Here is a 17,419-nt window from a genome sequence, read left to right on the forward strand (position 1 = left end):
CGTGCCCTTGCCCAGTGCCTGGATCTCGGGCCAGCAGCGTGAGGAAGAAGATGGTGGTCAGCTGGGGGCAGCGGCAGTGGTAGAGTGCAGGGCGGCTAAAAGGTCAGAGATGGGGGGAGACAGGTGAGTGGGGGGAGCTGGTGCACGCTGCGGTTGTGAATGTCGGCCAGTTGCCAAGCACCCACATTTGATCACATGACCAAATGGGGGTTGGTTGCAGTGGCCGCAACTTTGGAGACCGGTCCTCACTACCACCCGTTCAGTGCCGTTGTAACTTCAAATGGTCGCTGAATGAATGGTCATTAAGCAAGGACTATCAAACCACATGTCTGCACCACTAACACAGAGGAGCTAAATGCTATGCCAAATTATACATGCACAGAACACGTGCAATTTGCCACCTTTAAAACGCTGATCTTAAAGCATCAGATTCACTATGATAAAAAGATGGTATTTGATATTCCAAAATCCGAAGAGCACGTTGGGGAAGCTGAATTTTAGGAGCCTTCCCACATTTTTACCTCCAGAATATCTGAGTTGGTTCGGCTCTCGTGGGGCTCGCTGTACTCGGTATACTTCAAGAGAACCTTGTCCATGTCTGTGCTGGCATACTGGAAGAGGCGGTTGGTGCTGTTGAAAATGATCAGGGCGATCTCGCAGTCGCAAAGGACGCTGAGCTCGTAGGCTTTTTTCATCAGCCCAAACTTTCTCTTGGTGAATGTGACCTAAAAAGGCAGGAGAAACAAGATAGGAAGGGGGTAGATTGGGTCAACTTGCAACTGAGGCCAGGAACGTAAAGCCTGCAGAATCATCTGGCACTCCATTTCTAGATTACAGGTAGTCCTCATTCAGCGACCACTCATTCAGTGACTGTTCAAAGTTACGACGGCACTGAATGAGGAGACTTACAGCCAGTCCTTGTAACTACAGCCACTGCAACGTCCCCACAGTCACGTGATCGCAGTTCAGGCATTTGGCAACTGGCTGACAATTATGCCATTGCAGCATCCCTCAGTCACAAGATCACCATTTGCGACCTTCACTGCCAGCTTTTGACAGGCAAGGTCAATGGAGAAGCTGGCAGGAGGTCCCAAATAGTAATCATGTGACATGCCTAATGACTGTGTGGGATTCACCTAATGACAGCAACTGGAACTGCCAGAACTGCAGTTCTAAGTTGGTGCGGTCACATGATATTGTGCTTTATAACTGCATTGCTTAGTGACGGAGTTCCCAGTTTCAATTACCGTTGTTAACTGAGGACTACCTGTATATTACTGCTTTTATAAGCAGGGGTATCTGCAGATATGGTCAAAAAAGTCAAGATGGTGGACATGATGGTGACCAAAATTTTGCCCAGTGCAATGCAAACAAAAAAGGGTGGAGCTTCCATTGTACTGTCATGGCCACCATCTTGACTTTCTTGACCACACCCTGCAGACACCCCTGATAACGATTAACATTAGCTTTTTTATCGTCAAGCTCCCTGGTTAGCCTTGTCAGAATTTCCAAGATACCTGACTGGCTCTGGCCTCACACTCAGCTCAACACTCTCAACACTCAACGGGGCATAGCTAAATAAGAGTCTTTATTGCACACTAGGAAGAAGCCACTAAAACAGCTGACTGCCCTCTGTCAACATGAAGGTCCTACTCCCTCCTTAAACCCACTGTAACGTCATTCAGGTTCTTCTTTCTCCCACTCTTCCCATGCTTTAAAGACTTTGGGGCCTGCGTTTCTCAGCCTTGCAGCTAAGCCGGGCAACAGTTGGTTGTTGACATAACTGACATCTCTGCCCTGGGAAACTCTGGTTCTCGACTTAACCATCCAAAGTCACTTAATAAGGTTTGTGGTTAAATGGATATACCGCAGTGTTTCTCAACCTCAGCAAGATGGGGAATTCTTGGAGTTGAAGTCCACACATCTTGAAGTTGCTGAGGTTGAGAAACCCTGGTATAGTGTATCGTCCCTTTAACAGGTCTTCGGGTGTAATGAGTCAGCAGATTTCCTTAATCTCTCTCTCTCTTCTTGATAGCTGCTGCTTCTCCTTCTTTATCTTATCCACCCATCCATCCTGCTTCTCCTTCTTTATGTTCCTTATCCATGACTCTTGGATCATCCTATGCCTTGCTGCTGATAGACCCAACAGTGGGAAGCTGATCCTAGGCCTTTCTAATCCAAATCTAATCTTAATCATTGTGCTACCCTGGCTTACAGAAAGCTGCTTGTTCTGCATCCATAAGCGTGAGTATATCGCAGAGAAATCCATAAGGAACTCACAGTTCCTGGACCGCTATTTAGAATAGCACGTCATAATACAGCTCCAATTTTTGGACAACGTTTGTGGCTTAAAAATAGCCTCTAAAGCTGCAGAAATTGGGGGAAGTGTCACATAAAATGTGGCCATGTATGTCTATGCATGTGTGTAGACAGATGAACAATTGTGGTTGTATGTGTAGACAGATGAAAAGTTGCATATGAACATTAGTATATTAGAAAAAAATGAGGTATGAAAATCAATGTCTGGGTTTTTTAGTTTGTTTGTAATTTGCTGTTAAGGAAGTTGGACAGGATGACTAGATTCCGAGTATAGTTGATAGGGTACTTGAAAAGCAAAATATCAGCACATAGAAGAAAGATTTTTGTGAACTTGTCCCAAGATCCTTGATCCCTCCTCACTAAATTCTCTGTCCCACGAGTTTTTAAATGGCTATTTCAATCTAAAAAGTCTCTCCAGGTTGGCTAGAGATGATGGGAGCTGTAGTCCATAGCAGAAGAATCTGGTCAGAGGGGCATCTGATTGCTAGCCCGTTTCTATTTTAGAGGCGCTTACCTGCCGGTTCCGTTGGTCCAAGATTCGGCTAATCTGTATCTTTTTTCGGCCCATTGCAGTCCGGGGGATGAGAGACCTTTCACAAGAGGAAAAAAAGGGCATTATTCATGTATTCGGGAGCTTTTACACTGGTGAAGTGACATTTGAAGCCAGAGCTGAATCCAGTTCCAAACCAGCTTAGTCATCACAGCTCCTAGTCTATGAATCTGGAGGATTTTAGGTTTTATGGAAGTCCAAGGGATATTTTTAGCTGTTGCATGAACTGCTGATCCTAAAAGGGTACGAAGGGAAAGGAAACTGGATTTGCCAGTTCTTGTTGGCATTCACCACCTGAGTCTGGCAGTAGAAAGAGTGATAACATGATCGCACAATGATGCCCATTTTACAGACTGATTGACTTGCTTTGTGGAGACTGTTCACACAATTAAGGGATGAGAGATGGGATTTGCCAATTAACTGCTATATTCAAACTTTGTACTGAATTTTTAATTTATTTGGTACAGGGACTGTTAACTTACTGCCAATCAGAGATTGGTCTTAACATTTTTGGGGGGAAGGCTGAAGACTGTGGAGGGTGGGCAATGGAATAAAAGGAGGTGGGACTTTCATGTATGTGGGTGGGGAAAATTTTCTGGTTTTTTCCCTGAATTTACCCACTAGGAGAGGGATTTTATTTTTTTTTCCTTTGCTTTTTTAACCACACGAAGGCTATCTTAGGGTGTATGCTACATTCCTATGTGTTTCCCATGGCAAAATGACAAGAAACCACACCGCTGGACTGTGTGCCCCTCGCTGCTTTATACCATATAACACGTGGAAGAAACTTTGCAAAAAATAAGGAAATGGGTCTCTGCCCCATGGAGCTTACAGTCTGAGCACAGGCAAAACGGGAGAAAAGAGAAGAGAAAAAGTAGAAAAACACACATAGATAATGTCTTATTTTCTATCGATAAAGTTACAGATTGATTCAACTCACACAATATACTCAGCTAAGCTAGTTAGTTAATTTGAGGCTTGGCAAAGTGTAGGATCGCAGCCATGGTCTTAACACATGGTACGAACCACACCAGGATGTTAAGCTGTTGCATTAGTATATATGACATACCGTATATACTCACATATAAGCCCATCCGTGGATAAGCTGTGCAATTGCAACCCGTGAAATTGCAACCAAAATAGCAGGGAAACCAGAAATGTCTCCTTCGTTTACCTCAAATTCTCCGGCATCAGCAGAATTGTTCGTCTCCTCTGCTCTCCTAATAACTTTTAGCTTGAAAACTGCGTGGGCGATGTCCGCACACGGCAATTACCTACCTACTGCAAACGGGTTAGCAGCAAAAGGTGGGAAACTGCAAATTTTTACACCGCCATTTAAAACCCGTGATTTTTTTAAAAAAAATCTGAGCTCTGGTCCGCGGAGAAGTCAAAACTGATTTTTTGGGTGCATTTTTACAGCCAAATTTTCTCTGCTTCCACGCAGGTCTATACGACGATATAATAGGATTATTATTATATTACGTATTTAGCAGGTAAGAATCCAGCCGTAATGGCACGACGGAGGATCTGAAATCTCCTGTTGCTGGCTTGGAGGTTTTGAGGACTTGAAGATTTCCATTCCTGCGGGTGAATTCCAAGCGCTGGGGCTTTTAATTTCCCTCCTTTCCCTGCCCCACTGTTTGCTCTCTTATCTTCTGCCTCTTAACCATCTTGGGTATATTTAGCCGATCAGAACTAATTTTAAAAGAAATGGAAGGAAATGGTGACCGACTTCCCATGACCCCAAGGGGCAGGACATAATGTGTCATCACCCACGCAGGGCACCGAAAGGTGCATTCGGCAAGATGTTTGCCCGAGGACTGTGATGGGAAGGGGAAATTGAAAAAAAAACTCCCAGGGGGAAGCCCCCTTCCCCCCCACCCAGCGTGTTTCCAGACTTAGCACGTTCAGTTTGCAAAAGGCAAACATCTCAGTTCTTTAGAAGCAGTGATTTATTGAGACAGCAACAGCTGAAAACGGGCTGGTTAGAGCAGTGTTTCTCAACCTTGGCGACTTGAAGATGTGTGGACTTCAACTCCCAGAATTCCCCAGCCAGCAAGGCTGGCTGGGGAATTCTGGGAGTTGAAGTCCACACATCTTCAAGTCGCCAAGGTTGAGAAACACTGGGTTAGAGACTGCCAACAGGGACAATCAATTTCATGCTGGTATAGTTTTCCGCCGCCTCAAAGACGGAAAACACCATCTCAATTCCCTCCACCTTTGCTTTTCCATCTTTCTGGCACCTTCCCTTTTGGAAATCCAAACAGACTTTAATCGGCAGAGTTAAATCTCTGCAAGCCAGCATTCTCAGCTTGGAAACGTGGACTGGTTGTGTTTTAACTCAGTCTGTTTTATGGAGGGGAGTTTTAAGGCGACGTTCTCTTTATTACGCCTCTGCTTCTACTCCATTTTCACTCCCAAAGGACTCGTGGTGGCTAATATTCTCATGGTACCTTTGTACTGTAATTTAATCTACATTTTACGTGTCGGAGCTGGCCCAATCTTGAAAGGAGTCATTCCAATCTCTGTTCTGGGACTGGAGCAGCCCGTTGGAGGCCCAGCCCGTTTCCCATTGACTCAAAAGGGTTTGTTTCAAGGTAGGACCCTTTCAGGTGCCTCCAACTACTTTTCTAAGCTAGAACATTTTGATGGGAAAACATGGGCACGCTTCTACTCCTGAGTAACCAGTTTTCCTGAGTGCTGGTGTGTATTACCACTTACTATTTTTCTTAGCTTGGTGCTGATCTCCATTACCCTTCGTACACACTTCCTCCCTCTTCTTCTTCTTCAAATATAATTTTATTATACGAAACAAAGGATAAAAACGAACAAGAACTAATATAAAGCGAAAAGAAAAGAAAGAGAAGAAAAAGCCAGAAGTGCAAAAAGAAAAAGTAGAAAGAAATAGAAAGTAGCTTCCAATTTTCTTTACTGCAATTGCAAGTACAAATACAAAATTACCTCTTACTCTACGGTTGCAAAAACAAACCCTCTTTTTTCTATTATCTATTTTTTTCTAATCATCAAAACTGTAAGTCATAAGTTCATTTTTTTCCTGTTTCATGCAAAAAGTCTATAAGGGGCTTCCAATTAGTAAAGCTCCTCACTCTTCTGAGACTGGTTTCCATCACCCTGTTCTCCTCTGGACAGGACGGTCTGCAGGGCATGGTCAAAAAAGTCAAATTGGCAGCCATGCTGGTGCAAGTGAAACTCTGACTATTCACATATTTTCCTGTTTGGTTTGGAAAGCCAGGCTGAGCCAGATAGCAAATTTAGGAATGAAGCTTTTAATACAGGTAGTCCTTGTTCAGCAGCTGTCTCATTTAGCAACCGTTCACAGTTACGATGGTGATGAAAAAGTAACTTTACCACCAATCCTCGCCTTTATGACCTTCTCAGGTCTGCAAAGCAAAGCAAAGCTGAAATAAGATCATAAGCCCAGTTGTGGTTTCACTTAACAACTGCTTCACTTAACAACTGAGTTGCCAGTCCCAATTGTGGTCACTAAACAAGGACTATCTGTAGTCAATGTAGCTATTTATTGCCTTTCACAGCAAACCAAAGTCAATGGATGTGTCCACTCATCCCACTAAGCCATGCTTTTCTTTAACCATGGTTTACTGAATAAGCTGTAATTGGCTAGGTTTACCCATTAGTAAACCTAGTACTAATTAGGTTTCCGATAAATCTAGGTTTCCGATCTGCAGTGGCTGGCTTCGCACAATATGCAAAGCAACAAGCTAGCAAACCACACTGTGAAGCGTCCCTCTTGCCTGAGTACGTTCTCCAAAGCAAGATTATACAAATGCTCCAGGGCTGGTTCATATATTGCATGAAGCCATGGTCTGTTTGAACCGTGGCTTAGTGAATTAGCTACAGGGGCTGAGTTTATGGGAAGCCATAAATTATGCTTTGTAGTCATTGTGTCTGAATTCACATGTTGTATGAAATCAAGGGACAAGCAAACTATTTGATGACCAAAAATCCCCTTAATGCTCTTGGAGGGACTGAGGGCCTTAAAGTGGAAAGGGACCCATTGCATACATGAGTCAGGATCAGTTTTGGAAGGAGATGTGGGGAACTTCTTTAAAAAAACAAACAAACCCTCGTGATATGCCTACTTTACAGGAGTTACGCTGCAACTTCCTTCCTTCCTTCCTTCCTTCCTTCCTTCCTTCCTTCCTTCCTTCCTTCCTTCCTTCCTTCCTTCCTTCCTTCCTTCCTTCCTTCCTTCCTTCCTTCCTTCCTTCCTTCCTTCCTTCCTTCCTTCCTTCCTTCCTTCCTTCCTTCCTTCCTTCCTTCCTTCCTTCCTTCCTTCCTTCCTTCCTTCCTTCCTTCCTACCTTCCTTACTTCCTTCCTTCCTTCCTTCCTTCCTTCCTTCCTTCCTTCCTTCCTTCCTTCCTTCCTTCCTTCCTTCCTTCCTTCCTGAAAATATATAAACAAGCACAAAAGAGAACACAAGAAAAAGATGAAAGAATATAGTGCAGCTAAATAAACCAGGGATTTAAAAGCATCATGGAGGTTACAGCCATCTAAAATATTGTTATGAAAAAATGTCACATTAAGAGATTAAGAATCACTACCAAACATAAGCTAAAAATAAGTAACAAAGACCATGTGCAACACGATGCAAATCGTTGAGTGCAACTGTACGCCGTAGTAAGTTCAGTCTCCATTACTAAAAATCTATTCTGAGTTAGCCATCTTATAAAATTGAAGTGCACGTTGCAATTTTCAAGCGTTTCCTTAGGGCGTTGTTCCTCAACCTTGGGAACTTTCAGAGGTGTGGATTTCAACTCCCAGAATTCCCTGGCTGGGGAATTCTGGGAGTTGAAGTCTACCCAACTGAAAGTTGCCAAGGTTGAGAAACCCTGCCCTAACGTTATCAAAACTGAGCTGCAAAACCAGACTGCTAGATGGCAGCAAAGGGATAAGGAAAATCTTAGCTCTCTGCTTCCCTCTAGTGGTCCTCTACCTTTCTACAGCATCTACCCCCCCCCCCCCCGGTATCTCATAACCCTAGCTTTCCTTCTCTAAAATGGAGGCAGCCTGGGGTGTCCTTTTTCAGCAATCCTGGTTAGCAAAACAGAACCTTAGGACTGCACGCATACGTCGCCCGCATGATTCAGACTGGTAATCCAGTCCAGCATTTGCAAACTGCGTTCTGCAGAATCCTAGCATTCTACAAGATACAAGTCGCCCATCCCTACCCCAAACCAAAACCACCCCCCTACACACTACAGCTCCAAGCGCTGTGGCTGTTTTTCAAAGGAGGAAGAGAAGGAGCCTCAGCTGATCCGATGCTTTTAAAGTGGAGCTGTCTGAAAACAGTGGAAGAAGGCAAAGAAAGGCTGGGTCAAAATATTTAAAAATGCTGAGGAGCAACACAATCCCTCTGAGGCATCAAAACAGCAAACCTAAGTCTGCCATTGCTCAGAAGGCAGTTGTAGCCACGAAAAGAGAGTTAGCTCCGCTCTGTACCTGGTTGCCCATTAGAAAGACAGGACCGGGTTGGTGCCTGATTGGCTGGCAAAGCTTATGTAAAAAAATCCACAGATTTCATCAGCCAAGCCTTCCCTAGAAAGCTCATTAGGGGAGACCGGAAAGCAGCGCCGATTTCGTGACCGTTTATCTGCAAGGGCTAATTATGGAATAAAAATGAATATTATAGATTTTAATGGATCTAGCATCCCAGCTCCAAACAGGGAGCATTCCAGATTTTGTCAGCCACAAACTCTGACTTCCAGACAATTTTTCTAATAGATATGAAACAATTAGGCTTCTAATCGTTCTGATGCTAAGAGAGAGCTGCGCAATTGCAGCCAAGAATGCCCTTCGGGTCATTAGAAAGTTATATCTTCCTCCAAATTTCTCACTCTGTTTTGGAAGCGGGGGTTCTTATGCTTGGTGAGGCTGTCTCGGCATGCTGAGATGCTCAATATTCCTATTAAAGTCACTCAGACCTGCATTCCAATATCCTAAGTGTAACAATACATTGCATATCCCTCCTTGTTGGTATGATAAGAGCAGCGTCAGTATGTTGGCCTGCAAGGCGGGTTCTTGATCAGAGACCCCAGCTTGCCACAAAATAGTGTGTGCTGGCTTTGGGGAAAACGGGACTTCGACCGTGCTTCTGGCACACTCATCGAGATGTGCCCAGACTCACTAACACTGCCCTTCCTATTAGCAGCAAAAGCCGCCTGCGTCATCCGCGTGATTAAGACTGGTAATCTAGTCCAGCATTTTGCAAACTGCGTTCTGCAGAATCTTAATGTTCCACAAGACACTTGATGGGGTTCCGTGAGAGATTAAGGGGAAAAAACATTTGCTCAAACCCACTCTTCTATCACTTGAGCTTGGCCTCCCTGTTAAGGATCCTGGGTACTTCTTTTCAATGAACAGGTTCTGCAGCCTGAAAAACTTTGAAAACCCCTGGACTAGGCCTTGCTCGGTGTCCCGTGCCCGGTTGTAGGCATTGCATTTTACAAGCGACATAAAAAAGCTGGAGTGGGTTCAGAAGAGAGCTCCCAGGATGAAAATAGCTTTGGAAATGAAGTCTTATGGAGAATATAGGCTGGGTTTAACTTGCAAATGGGAAGACGAAAGGAGACAACAAACACCTGAAAGGCTGTTGCAAGAGGGGGAAGATTTGTTCTCCATCAAAACCAAGAGCAAGAGAAGGACCTGGGTTGAAACTGAAAGAAAGGAGATCCAGGTTAAATAATAGCGAGAATTTCCTGGTGGTTAGAGCTATAAAGTGGTGGAATAGTCTGGCTAGAACAGTGGTGGACTCCCCCTTTGGGGAGGCAGTCAATCAGGGGCTGGATTCCCATCCCACATCATGGATGGTTTAGTACAAGAACTTGATGGGTTCTGTGAAAGGCTAAGAACAGCAGCAGCAACATTTACTCAAACACAGCCAACTTTCTATCACTAGAGCAGTGTTTCTCAACCTTGGCCGCTTGAAGATGTGTGAACTTCAACTCCCAGAATTCCCCAGCCAGCATGGCTGGCTGGGGAATTCTGGGAGTTGAAGTCCACACATCTTCAAGCGGCCAAGGTTGAGAAACACTGCACTAGAGCACTGCCTCTCGATCAGCAGTTCCGGGAAATTTATTTATTTTTTAAACAACACATTCTGTGGCCTGAAAAAGTTTGAAACCCCCTGATTTAGTTTACACCTTCTTTGTCTTCCTAAAAAGGATGTGAAAGCCGCAGTTGACAAAAGCAATGATGGCAGCAGAGTCTCTCTATGGGACCAGCTGGTGACAACCATGACATTGAGACAAAGAGAAAGGGTGCTACAGGGTCTGAAAGAAGATGCTCTAATCTTGCAGCCTGGAGTTGATGAGGATCTGCACGGAAGTGAGAGGGTGGGCTTAATTGTGAATAAAGGGGCTAAAATGTAGGTCCGAAGAAATGAATTGGTGCCATCTAGGTTGTTATGGGTGAGTACAAAAGTAGGAATCCATAGGGCGGTGATTAATGGCATGTTATGCTCCAGTGAATGGTGACAACAAAAGAACCAGGTGTGAATTCTGGGGAAATTTGTGGTAAATTCTGAAAGTGTGCAAAGCAAAGGGTCAAATTATTCTACCAGGTGTAACAAGTTGAGGGGCTACAGAAAAAGTGATGGAGGCACTGAAAGACCCAAGTCTATTCATATGTACACATGGGAAGAGAATAAATATCTATCTAAAGATATGATTAATTTGTTTATGATGAAAGAATGAATTATAAAGGCTACACAGGCGATAAAAAGTTCAGAAAGTGGGACAGACCCGTTTTGGTAGTGCCAGGACTGGATCTTGAGAAAAAGGGAGATGGAAGAAAAGGAAAAAAACGGAAAAATTAGGAATACGGAAGAGAAAAATGCATTAAAGATTGCTAAAAAAAAAAAAAGATGAAAGATATTCTTTAATGGGTATAGAGAAAAAAAGACAATTGCAAAGAATGTACTGCAGTCCAAAAGGGCAAGGAATGATTCTGATTAAAACAGGTTAAGAAAATGGAGAGAGACTTTGATGAAAACAAAAACTTGTTTTGGAAGTCATTCAGAACAGATAAACAAGGCGTGTCCAGCACAATAAATGGAATTTTTAAAAAAATCATGAAATGATTTGGATAAAATCCCTGGAAGAAATACTGTACTGTAGACATTTGCAGGGGAAGGACAGCGATCTGTTTGCAAAAACAAATGCCACCAAAGTTAATGTCCAAGAAAAAAAGGGGTGAAAGAGAAGCCATAAATGCAGCGAGAATGCTGAAAAATGATAAGGCCACAGGTTTTCAAGCCAAGATTGGCCAGCCTGGGATGGACTGAGGATTGCTACCCTCAGCAGGGGGTTGGACTAGAAGACCTTCAAGATCCTTCCAACCGTAAGATTCTGTAATTTTAAGTGGTGACATTACAGGAGTATTGCTTGGGCATGTGAACATATATGTACTCTTACGTACTGATGATCCTGTGTTGCTGGCTGAGAATCTGAATGATTTGCAGAGAATGCTAGATAGATTGTACAATGCAACAAGGAACTTGGATCTCAAAATTAACGTGTCAAATCCCAAGATAGTTCTATTGGACAGGGAAAAGTGAACAAGCCTAAATTATATAAATGATAAATAACTAGAGCAGTGTTTCTCAACCTTGGCAGCTTGAAGGTGTGTGGACTTCAACTCCCAGAATTCCCCAGCCAGCATGGCTGGCTGGGGAATTCTGGGAGTTGAAGTCCACTCATCTTCAAGCTGCCAAGGTTGAGAAACAGTGAACTAGAGCAAGTAGATGAATTTGTGTACATTGGTAGAATCTACATACTACTAAAACTCTCATTGTGTTTATCTGTTTGTCTGTACCCACAAGTTAGCCTAAATGGTGCATTATACCACAACAATATTTGAATCAAGGTACCTAAAATCTGCTAACTTAAAGAATGCGTAAAAAATCTGGGACCCATTACCCCTGCAGAATTGAAATTTTCAAGATATTCAGACCAGTTTTATTCACAAAGTTGTGGCTGTTGCAGCGTCCTTGAGGTCATGTGATCGTGATTTCTGATGCTCCTGGCCAGCTTTCCACAAGTGAAGTCACTGGGGAAGCTGGCAGGAAATCGGAAGTTGCTCCCACTGCTTTTTTGCCTGCCCATGGTCATTCTGTTTCTCTGTTTAGGTAAGTAAATATTGACTTATTCTTGAAGTTTGTTTGCCACTACAATTATTTTTCTATTTATGATATATACTTTTCTTAGATGATCATGGGACCCCTCCAGCATTGGGATAAAAAAAATATGGTCAGCCTAAAACCTAATGTTCACTCTGGTCACATCAGACTGTACTACCTTTCTCTCAAAGGATGACCCAACAGGTCACAGGGTTGTCTAGTGTCTACTAAACAAGGGAAAACAGATGGAGACATGTCAAGACATGCAAAGGCTGATAGAAAAACAGTGGGGAGTAAGTGAGGAAAAATGACTGCATGTAAGAGCATGATTCTGCTCATTTTGTCATACAGAAATGAGATTTGGATATACCAGGAGATACACAGACACTGAATGAAGTGGGAATAAATAAATAAATAAATAATTAATTAATTAATAAATTTTGGTAGCATAGGCTCAAGAATGAATGGGTACTGGATGAACATGGATTGAGTGCAGAAGTGAGAGACTGGGGCAAAAGAAGATAAGGACGGAGTGGTAGAGCAAATTTATGAAGGAAGAGTGGATGGGTCAAGAGGAAAGCAATACCTGAGAAAGGGTTGGATAGAGTGAATAAGTCTAGAGGAAGAAGACATCTCAGAAAGTCAGGGTTGCTGGAGTATCCACAGAGGTCAAAAATGTCAGGAGGGTGGCCACATCCATGCTATTGGAGTTTTGTCCCTTTTTACTGCGATGCATGTAAAAATGGGCAGAGTTCAATCACATCTTCATGACCACCATCTTGACTTTTCTTACCATATCCTGCGGACACTCTTAGAATAAGGGGCTCCTTTATCAGTGCTGAAATGTCTTCATATCCTAAAAAGGAGAAGTGACTTGCTGCAATACAATCCAGATTGAACAAAACGTTTAATGACTGAGCGAATTTTATATGAATATGACCTGGACCCTCTTTTTTCTTTTTTCCTTAAGTTTTAGCAAAATAAGCTAAAATAAAATTAAAATTAAATCACTTATATACATATAATACAAACACATATATGCATACATTGAGTTGGGTTTTTTTTTTTCTTGCATCTGAAAACTTCTTTAAGGACAATGAAATTTTGGCTATATAAGCAGCTAATTTCCAGAGATTAGAAATCATTAGAAAGTTATTCCAATTAATCCTATCTGCATAATTTATCTTGACTCCAGAATCTAGTTTTTCTAAGAGCTCAAGCTGGATTTCCTGCCTACACCAAGAATTCATTAGTTTGGAAAGCACAGCTCTAGAAACTGATGCTCAGATGCTCACAAGGCAGAATTAATCTTCTAATTGCTTGCTGTATCTATGACAGCCATTACAAACTGGTAATTTTCATTTAAGATCACGAAATTAATTTCTTTCAGAAGCACCAGCTGAAACTGCCCGATGCAACGAATATTCCTATTCAAAAAATCAGCAGCTCCTTATTTTTATAAGTCATATCCATGAGAGCTATTAACTTGTTTTAGTTTAGCACTGAAGACGTTACCTAGCTGGGTAATGAAACGTTTGCAAGAAAAGAACCAACCTCAGAGAACCCCAAGGACTCCACTGCATGTCCAATGCATAATTCAGAATTTCAAACCCAATGCAGAAGAATTACAGTATAAATTCCTCCTTGACTGCATTTCATGGAATTCTAACGAACAACTACCCCACGAAAAGAATCAGAAAGGGAGAACTGGAACTGAGCATTAAATAAACTTTTAGCAGGTGTCTGCGTTCCAGGAAATTGGAAATGTATTACAATGCTATCAAGGAAGAGCCCCAATCCAAGTGGGATAGCCAATAAATTTAAGAAAACAATTACTGCAACATTATAAGCAACATATATAGGCAGTGCAACATGCTTTTAATTTCCCATTCTCCCAGAAAAATAATGGAAACAAACAAAAAACTTCAAGGAATACTCCAAATTGGAGCAGTCAAAACAACACCCTCAGCCTGCTCAAGATATAATACAAAGAACTTCAGAGGTGAAATAAAGCCGTGAGGTCATCTAGTCTAGCCTCCTGCCGATGCTGATCGACAATAAGGGACAGAAATCCTAATATTCAGCCAAAACCCATTATTTCCTTGCAATTTCCCCCTTATTTTGTCGGCTCCTAGTGCAAAAAGGATAGATCTCTCCAAATATATGAAAATAGAAATTACAATACTTCCTTCTGGAATCCAGACTTTGGTTATTATAATCTGTCTAATACATGCCGCCTAAGCAGAGCCTCTGTGTATAGAGACAGTCTACCTCTGAAGTGGAAGCCATCGCAGGGATAAAGCATGATCAGAGGCATTTTGGCTGTGCACTGCCAGAATCAAAACACTGGGTAAGACAAAGCGAGGCTCTCCTCGTCTCCTTACCTTTCTCTGCTTGCTAACTTTAAATACAACAAGCCAAACTCTTCCCTGTTTCCATACCCTTCTCGCACTCTCTGTAAACAGAGTTCAACCCAGCAAAGCTGACAGCATTGGTGCCACACGTGCTACCGAGAGCGATGCCCTGGTGCTCGCTTGTGGGTCGTTTGCATTGTGGCAGAGTTTACAAACTCCCTACTCAGGGTTAGAAGGAAAGCAGAGGGAGACCGGCACAGAGAGAAACCCCAAAGACTTTCTGTTTTTCTCTGCATATTTCTGGCGCAATGCAAATGGCGTCAGGGGGCTGAACACGGCTGCAGCTAAGGGCCTGTTCTTTTTTGAGGGAGAAAACCTGGGTCCAGGTACCCCCATCCCATTCACACAGTCAAATACTTCTCTACCTGCAAAGCATCCCACCTCTAGAAAGCAAGCATATCAAGGAAAAAAGGACAGGCTAGTGGTCCCCAATTTTGATGGGGCCGTTGGACACTTCTTGGGAGTCCCCCCCAAAAAACAACAACTCTCACCAGTCACAGAATACCCATTTGCCAAAAGGAAACTGGCACAGAGCCTCTCTAACCTCCCCCAGAAATAGTCTCTCATTTCTCAGTTTTCCTTGGTCCTTTTTTCTCAGCATGCGAACCCACATTCAAACTCAAGACTGCTTTTGCTGTTTTCAGAAGGTTTCTGGATTTTTGATGATAAATCAGAAAGAGTGTCCCCTCCTGAAACCGCTCTCTGAAATGATGTGGGCGTCCGATCCACAGTCTGGGAGCAAGCTGTGAGTGGGGGACCCGTTCTAGTTACTAGCATGAGTTTCACCCACACCCCCTTCTCCCATACAGGGAGAAACACTCCCAACCCATCAACTAAGAGTGTTAAAACTGCACGTGCACATGAATTCTGCAATGGCCCTAGAGCTAGTCTAGCTTTCACCCCGCAATGCCCTAGCTTTCTATATGCAGGGCTTCTTTTCTTTAAAAAAGTAGGGCTGTATCATTAAGAGTCCAAATGCTACGTAGCGTGACAAATATAATCACTTACCGTCTGGCTTCTCAGGGGGACTAAGTGTCTACGAATACTGCAAATTATCAGATGCATAAAAAGAGGGGAGTCAGAAACCCAATAGTTCTTTTTTAATTTTCTTTTTCCTGGTAGTTTAATTCATTTTTGGGTAGTTTGCTTCTTGCTAAATTTGCTCCGTTTCTCTGTTTCTTTCATCAACGTGTGTGTGTGTGTGTGTGTGTGTGTGTAGTAACAATACAATGGAGGTTTTAATATTGTAATCAGTTTAAGATCAATACCTCTATTATGGAACCAAAACAGGTACTTTGATGTGAGTTGTAGTGGTCCTGTTTTCTATGTTATACTCAACTTTGGATGAGAAAGCCAAATAATTTTATGCTTGTAATACTGACATCCTAAATTATAACTAATATTGATAGAATACTTTTCTTTCTCTTCTCTACTGTCAATATTACTCTAAGCCAGGGTTCCTCAACCTTGGCCACTTTAAGACGGGTGGACTTCAACTCCCAGAATTCCCCAGCCAGCAGGCTGGCTGGGGAATTCTGGGAGTTGAAGTCCACCCATCTTCAAGTGGCCAAGGTTGAGAAATGCTGATATAGGGTGACAACATGAAAAATGGTAAACTTTAATCAAAGATTCAGGGACTTTCTAGCCTGGAGGGGTGATACTGATGGGGGTGGGTGATAGAGCAGCCTTTATTCCAGATCGCAAAAAGCCCCATCCTGCTCAGCCAGGGCAATCAGCCAGGCTGGCTGGGGAATTCTGGGAGTTGAAGTCCACCCGTCTTAAAGTGGCCAAGGTTGAGGAACCCTGCTCTAAGCTATCTAAATAATAGAACGTTACTAATCTTTAATCATACTGTATTATAAAACATCCCCGTATTGAAACCATACAGTGTATCAAGATTTATGACAACATAATAAAAAGGGGAAAAAGAGTCCAGATGCAACTATGCTTTTTTTGATGATAACTAGGCCAAAAAACAGCAACAACAAAAAGCTTGTTAACCATAGAGAAGAACCATGTGTGTCCCTGAAGATCACAAATTGGATATCCCAGGTCTTTTAACAACCCTTGGCCTATGTCCGCTGCTCCATACACATCAGCGAAGATTTATTTCCATGGTGTTTCTAAGTTTTCCCACTGCAGTGTTTGTAACTTCAACCATTGTTGCTTTGAACTGGTCATTTTAATATCCTGCTTCTTTTACACACTTTATACGGATTTGTTTTTATTGTGGGTTGCCCTGGAAATTATTATCTAAGGGCTGCGTTCACCCAGCACGGTTAAACAAGCAAAGACTTAGCAGATGCATTTGCACACCAGGCTGATCTTGGTTAATGTTAATCTTAACTAGGACTTCTGCAGCCCAGTAGGCTGTGTGAACCTAGTAAATAATATTGTGCCAATCAGAAAATGAGTTTTCCATAACTATGTCAAGTGTGTCTTGTGAACCCAGGGAAACTGGACCTTAGAAGATATGATATGGCCCAGGCCATCATTTCTGCCTTTTTTCCCTATTTTTTTCTATTATTTTTCTGCATCTACTTAGAAATGCTCAGTGGCTGGGTTGATACATTGTTGTTTGTTGCATAAACCACAATGGGTTTGTTGCACAAACCATGATGGGTTGGTTTCACATTACATGTTTCTCCAAACGTGTTGGGCTGGAATGAGATTTCATCTACTTTACTGCATATGGTTTATGCTGAAGAAACTGAAAAACACACCTCAGATCAGTGCTAAACTTGAGTTTTGAGCAGGGTTTAATCAAGTAAGTACCAAGGGCATTTTCTCCTTATTTGAAAAGCAAAGCCAGCCCAAACAAACTCTACTGCCTTGCACTCGCAAGCCAGCGAAGAACCAGTCACCCCTGCTCTCTATTTGCAAACCCCAAATCTGTCCTTGGAGAGCTGCCAAGAGACTTGCCTTCCACAATCCTCCCTGCTTTCGTTTGTGTTTCCAAAAGTTTAACCCTGGGAAGA

At 42.7% G+C, this 17,419-nt stretch overlaps 1 protein-coding gene across 2 annotated transcripts in view; it reads right to left on the bottom strand.

Moving 5' to 3' along the window:
• The window catches only part of MEF2B (myocyte enhancer factor 2B), a 50,040-nt gene that overhangs the window by 14,893 nt on the left and 17,728 nt on the right, over positions 1-17,419 (bottom strand). The window contains exons 1-3 of one of the 2 annotated variants that reach the window (XM_088149433.1): positions 3,952-4,110; positions 2,834-2,909; positions 522-725 (exon numbers count right to left, since the gene is read on the bottom strand). In XM_088149433.1, the coding sequence (XP_088005559.1) occupies positions 522-725; positions 2,834-2,909; positions 3,952-3,953 (282 nt within the window). In that variant the 5' untranslated portion in view covers positions 3,954-4,110. Of the gene's footprint in view, positions 1-521; positions 726-2,833; positions 2,910-3,951; positions 4,111-17,419 lie in introns of those variants that run through there. The other variant, XM_088149434.1, reaches the window with a different exon arrangement.

Source organism: Python bivittatus, unplaced genomic scaffold, assembly GCF_059951505.1.
Source record: "Python bivittatus isolate LINGU-HERP-01145 unplaced genomic scaffold, Pbiv_v1 ctg000580_np1212, whole genome shotgun sequence".
In the NCBI taxonomy this organism is placed as follows: Eukaryota; Metazoa; Chordata; class Lepidosauria; order Squamata; family Pythonidae; genus Python; species Python bivittatus.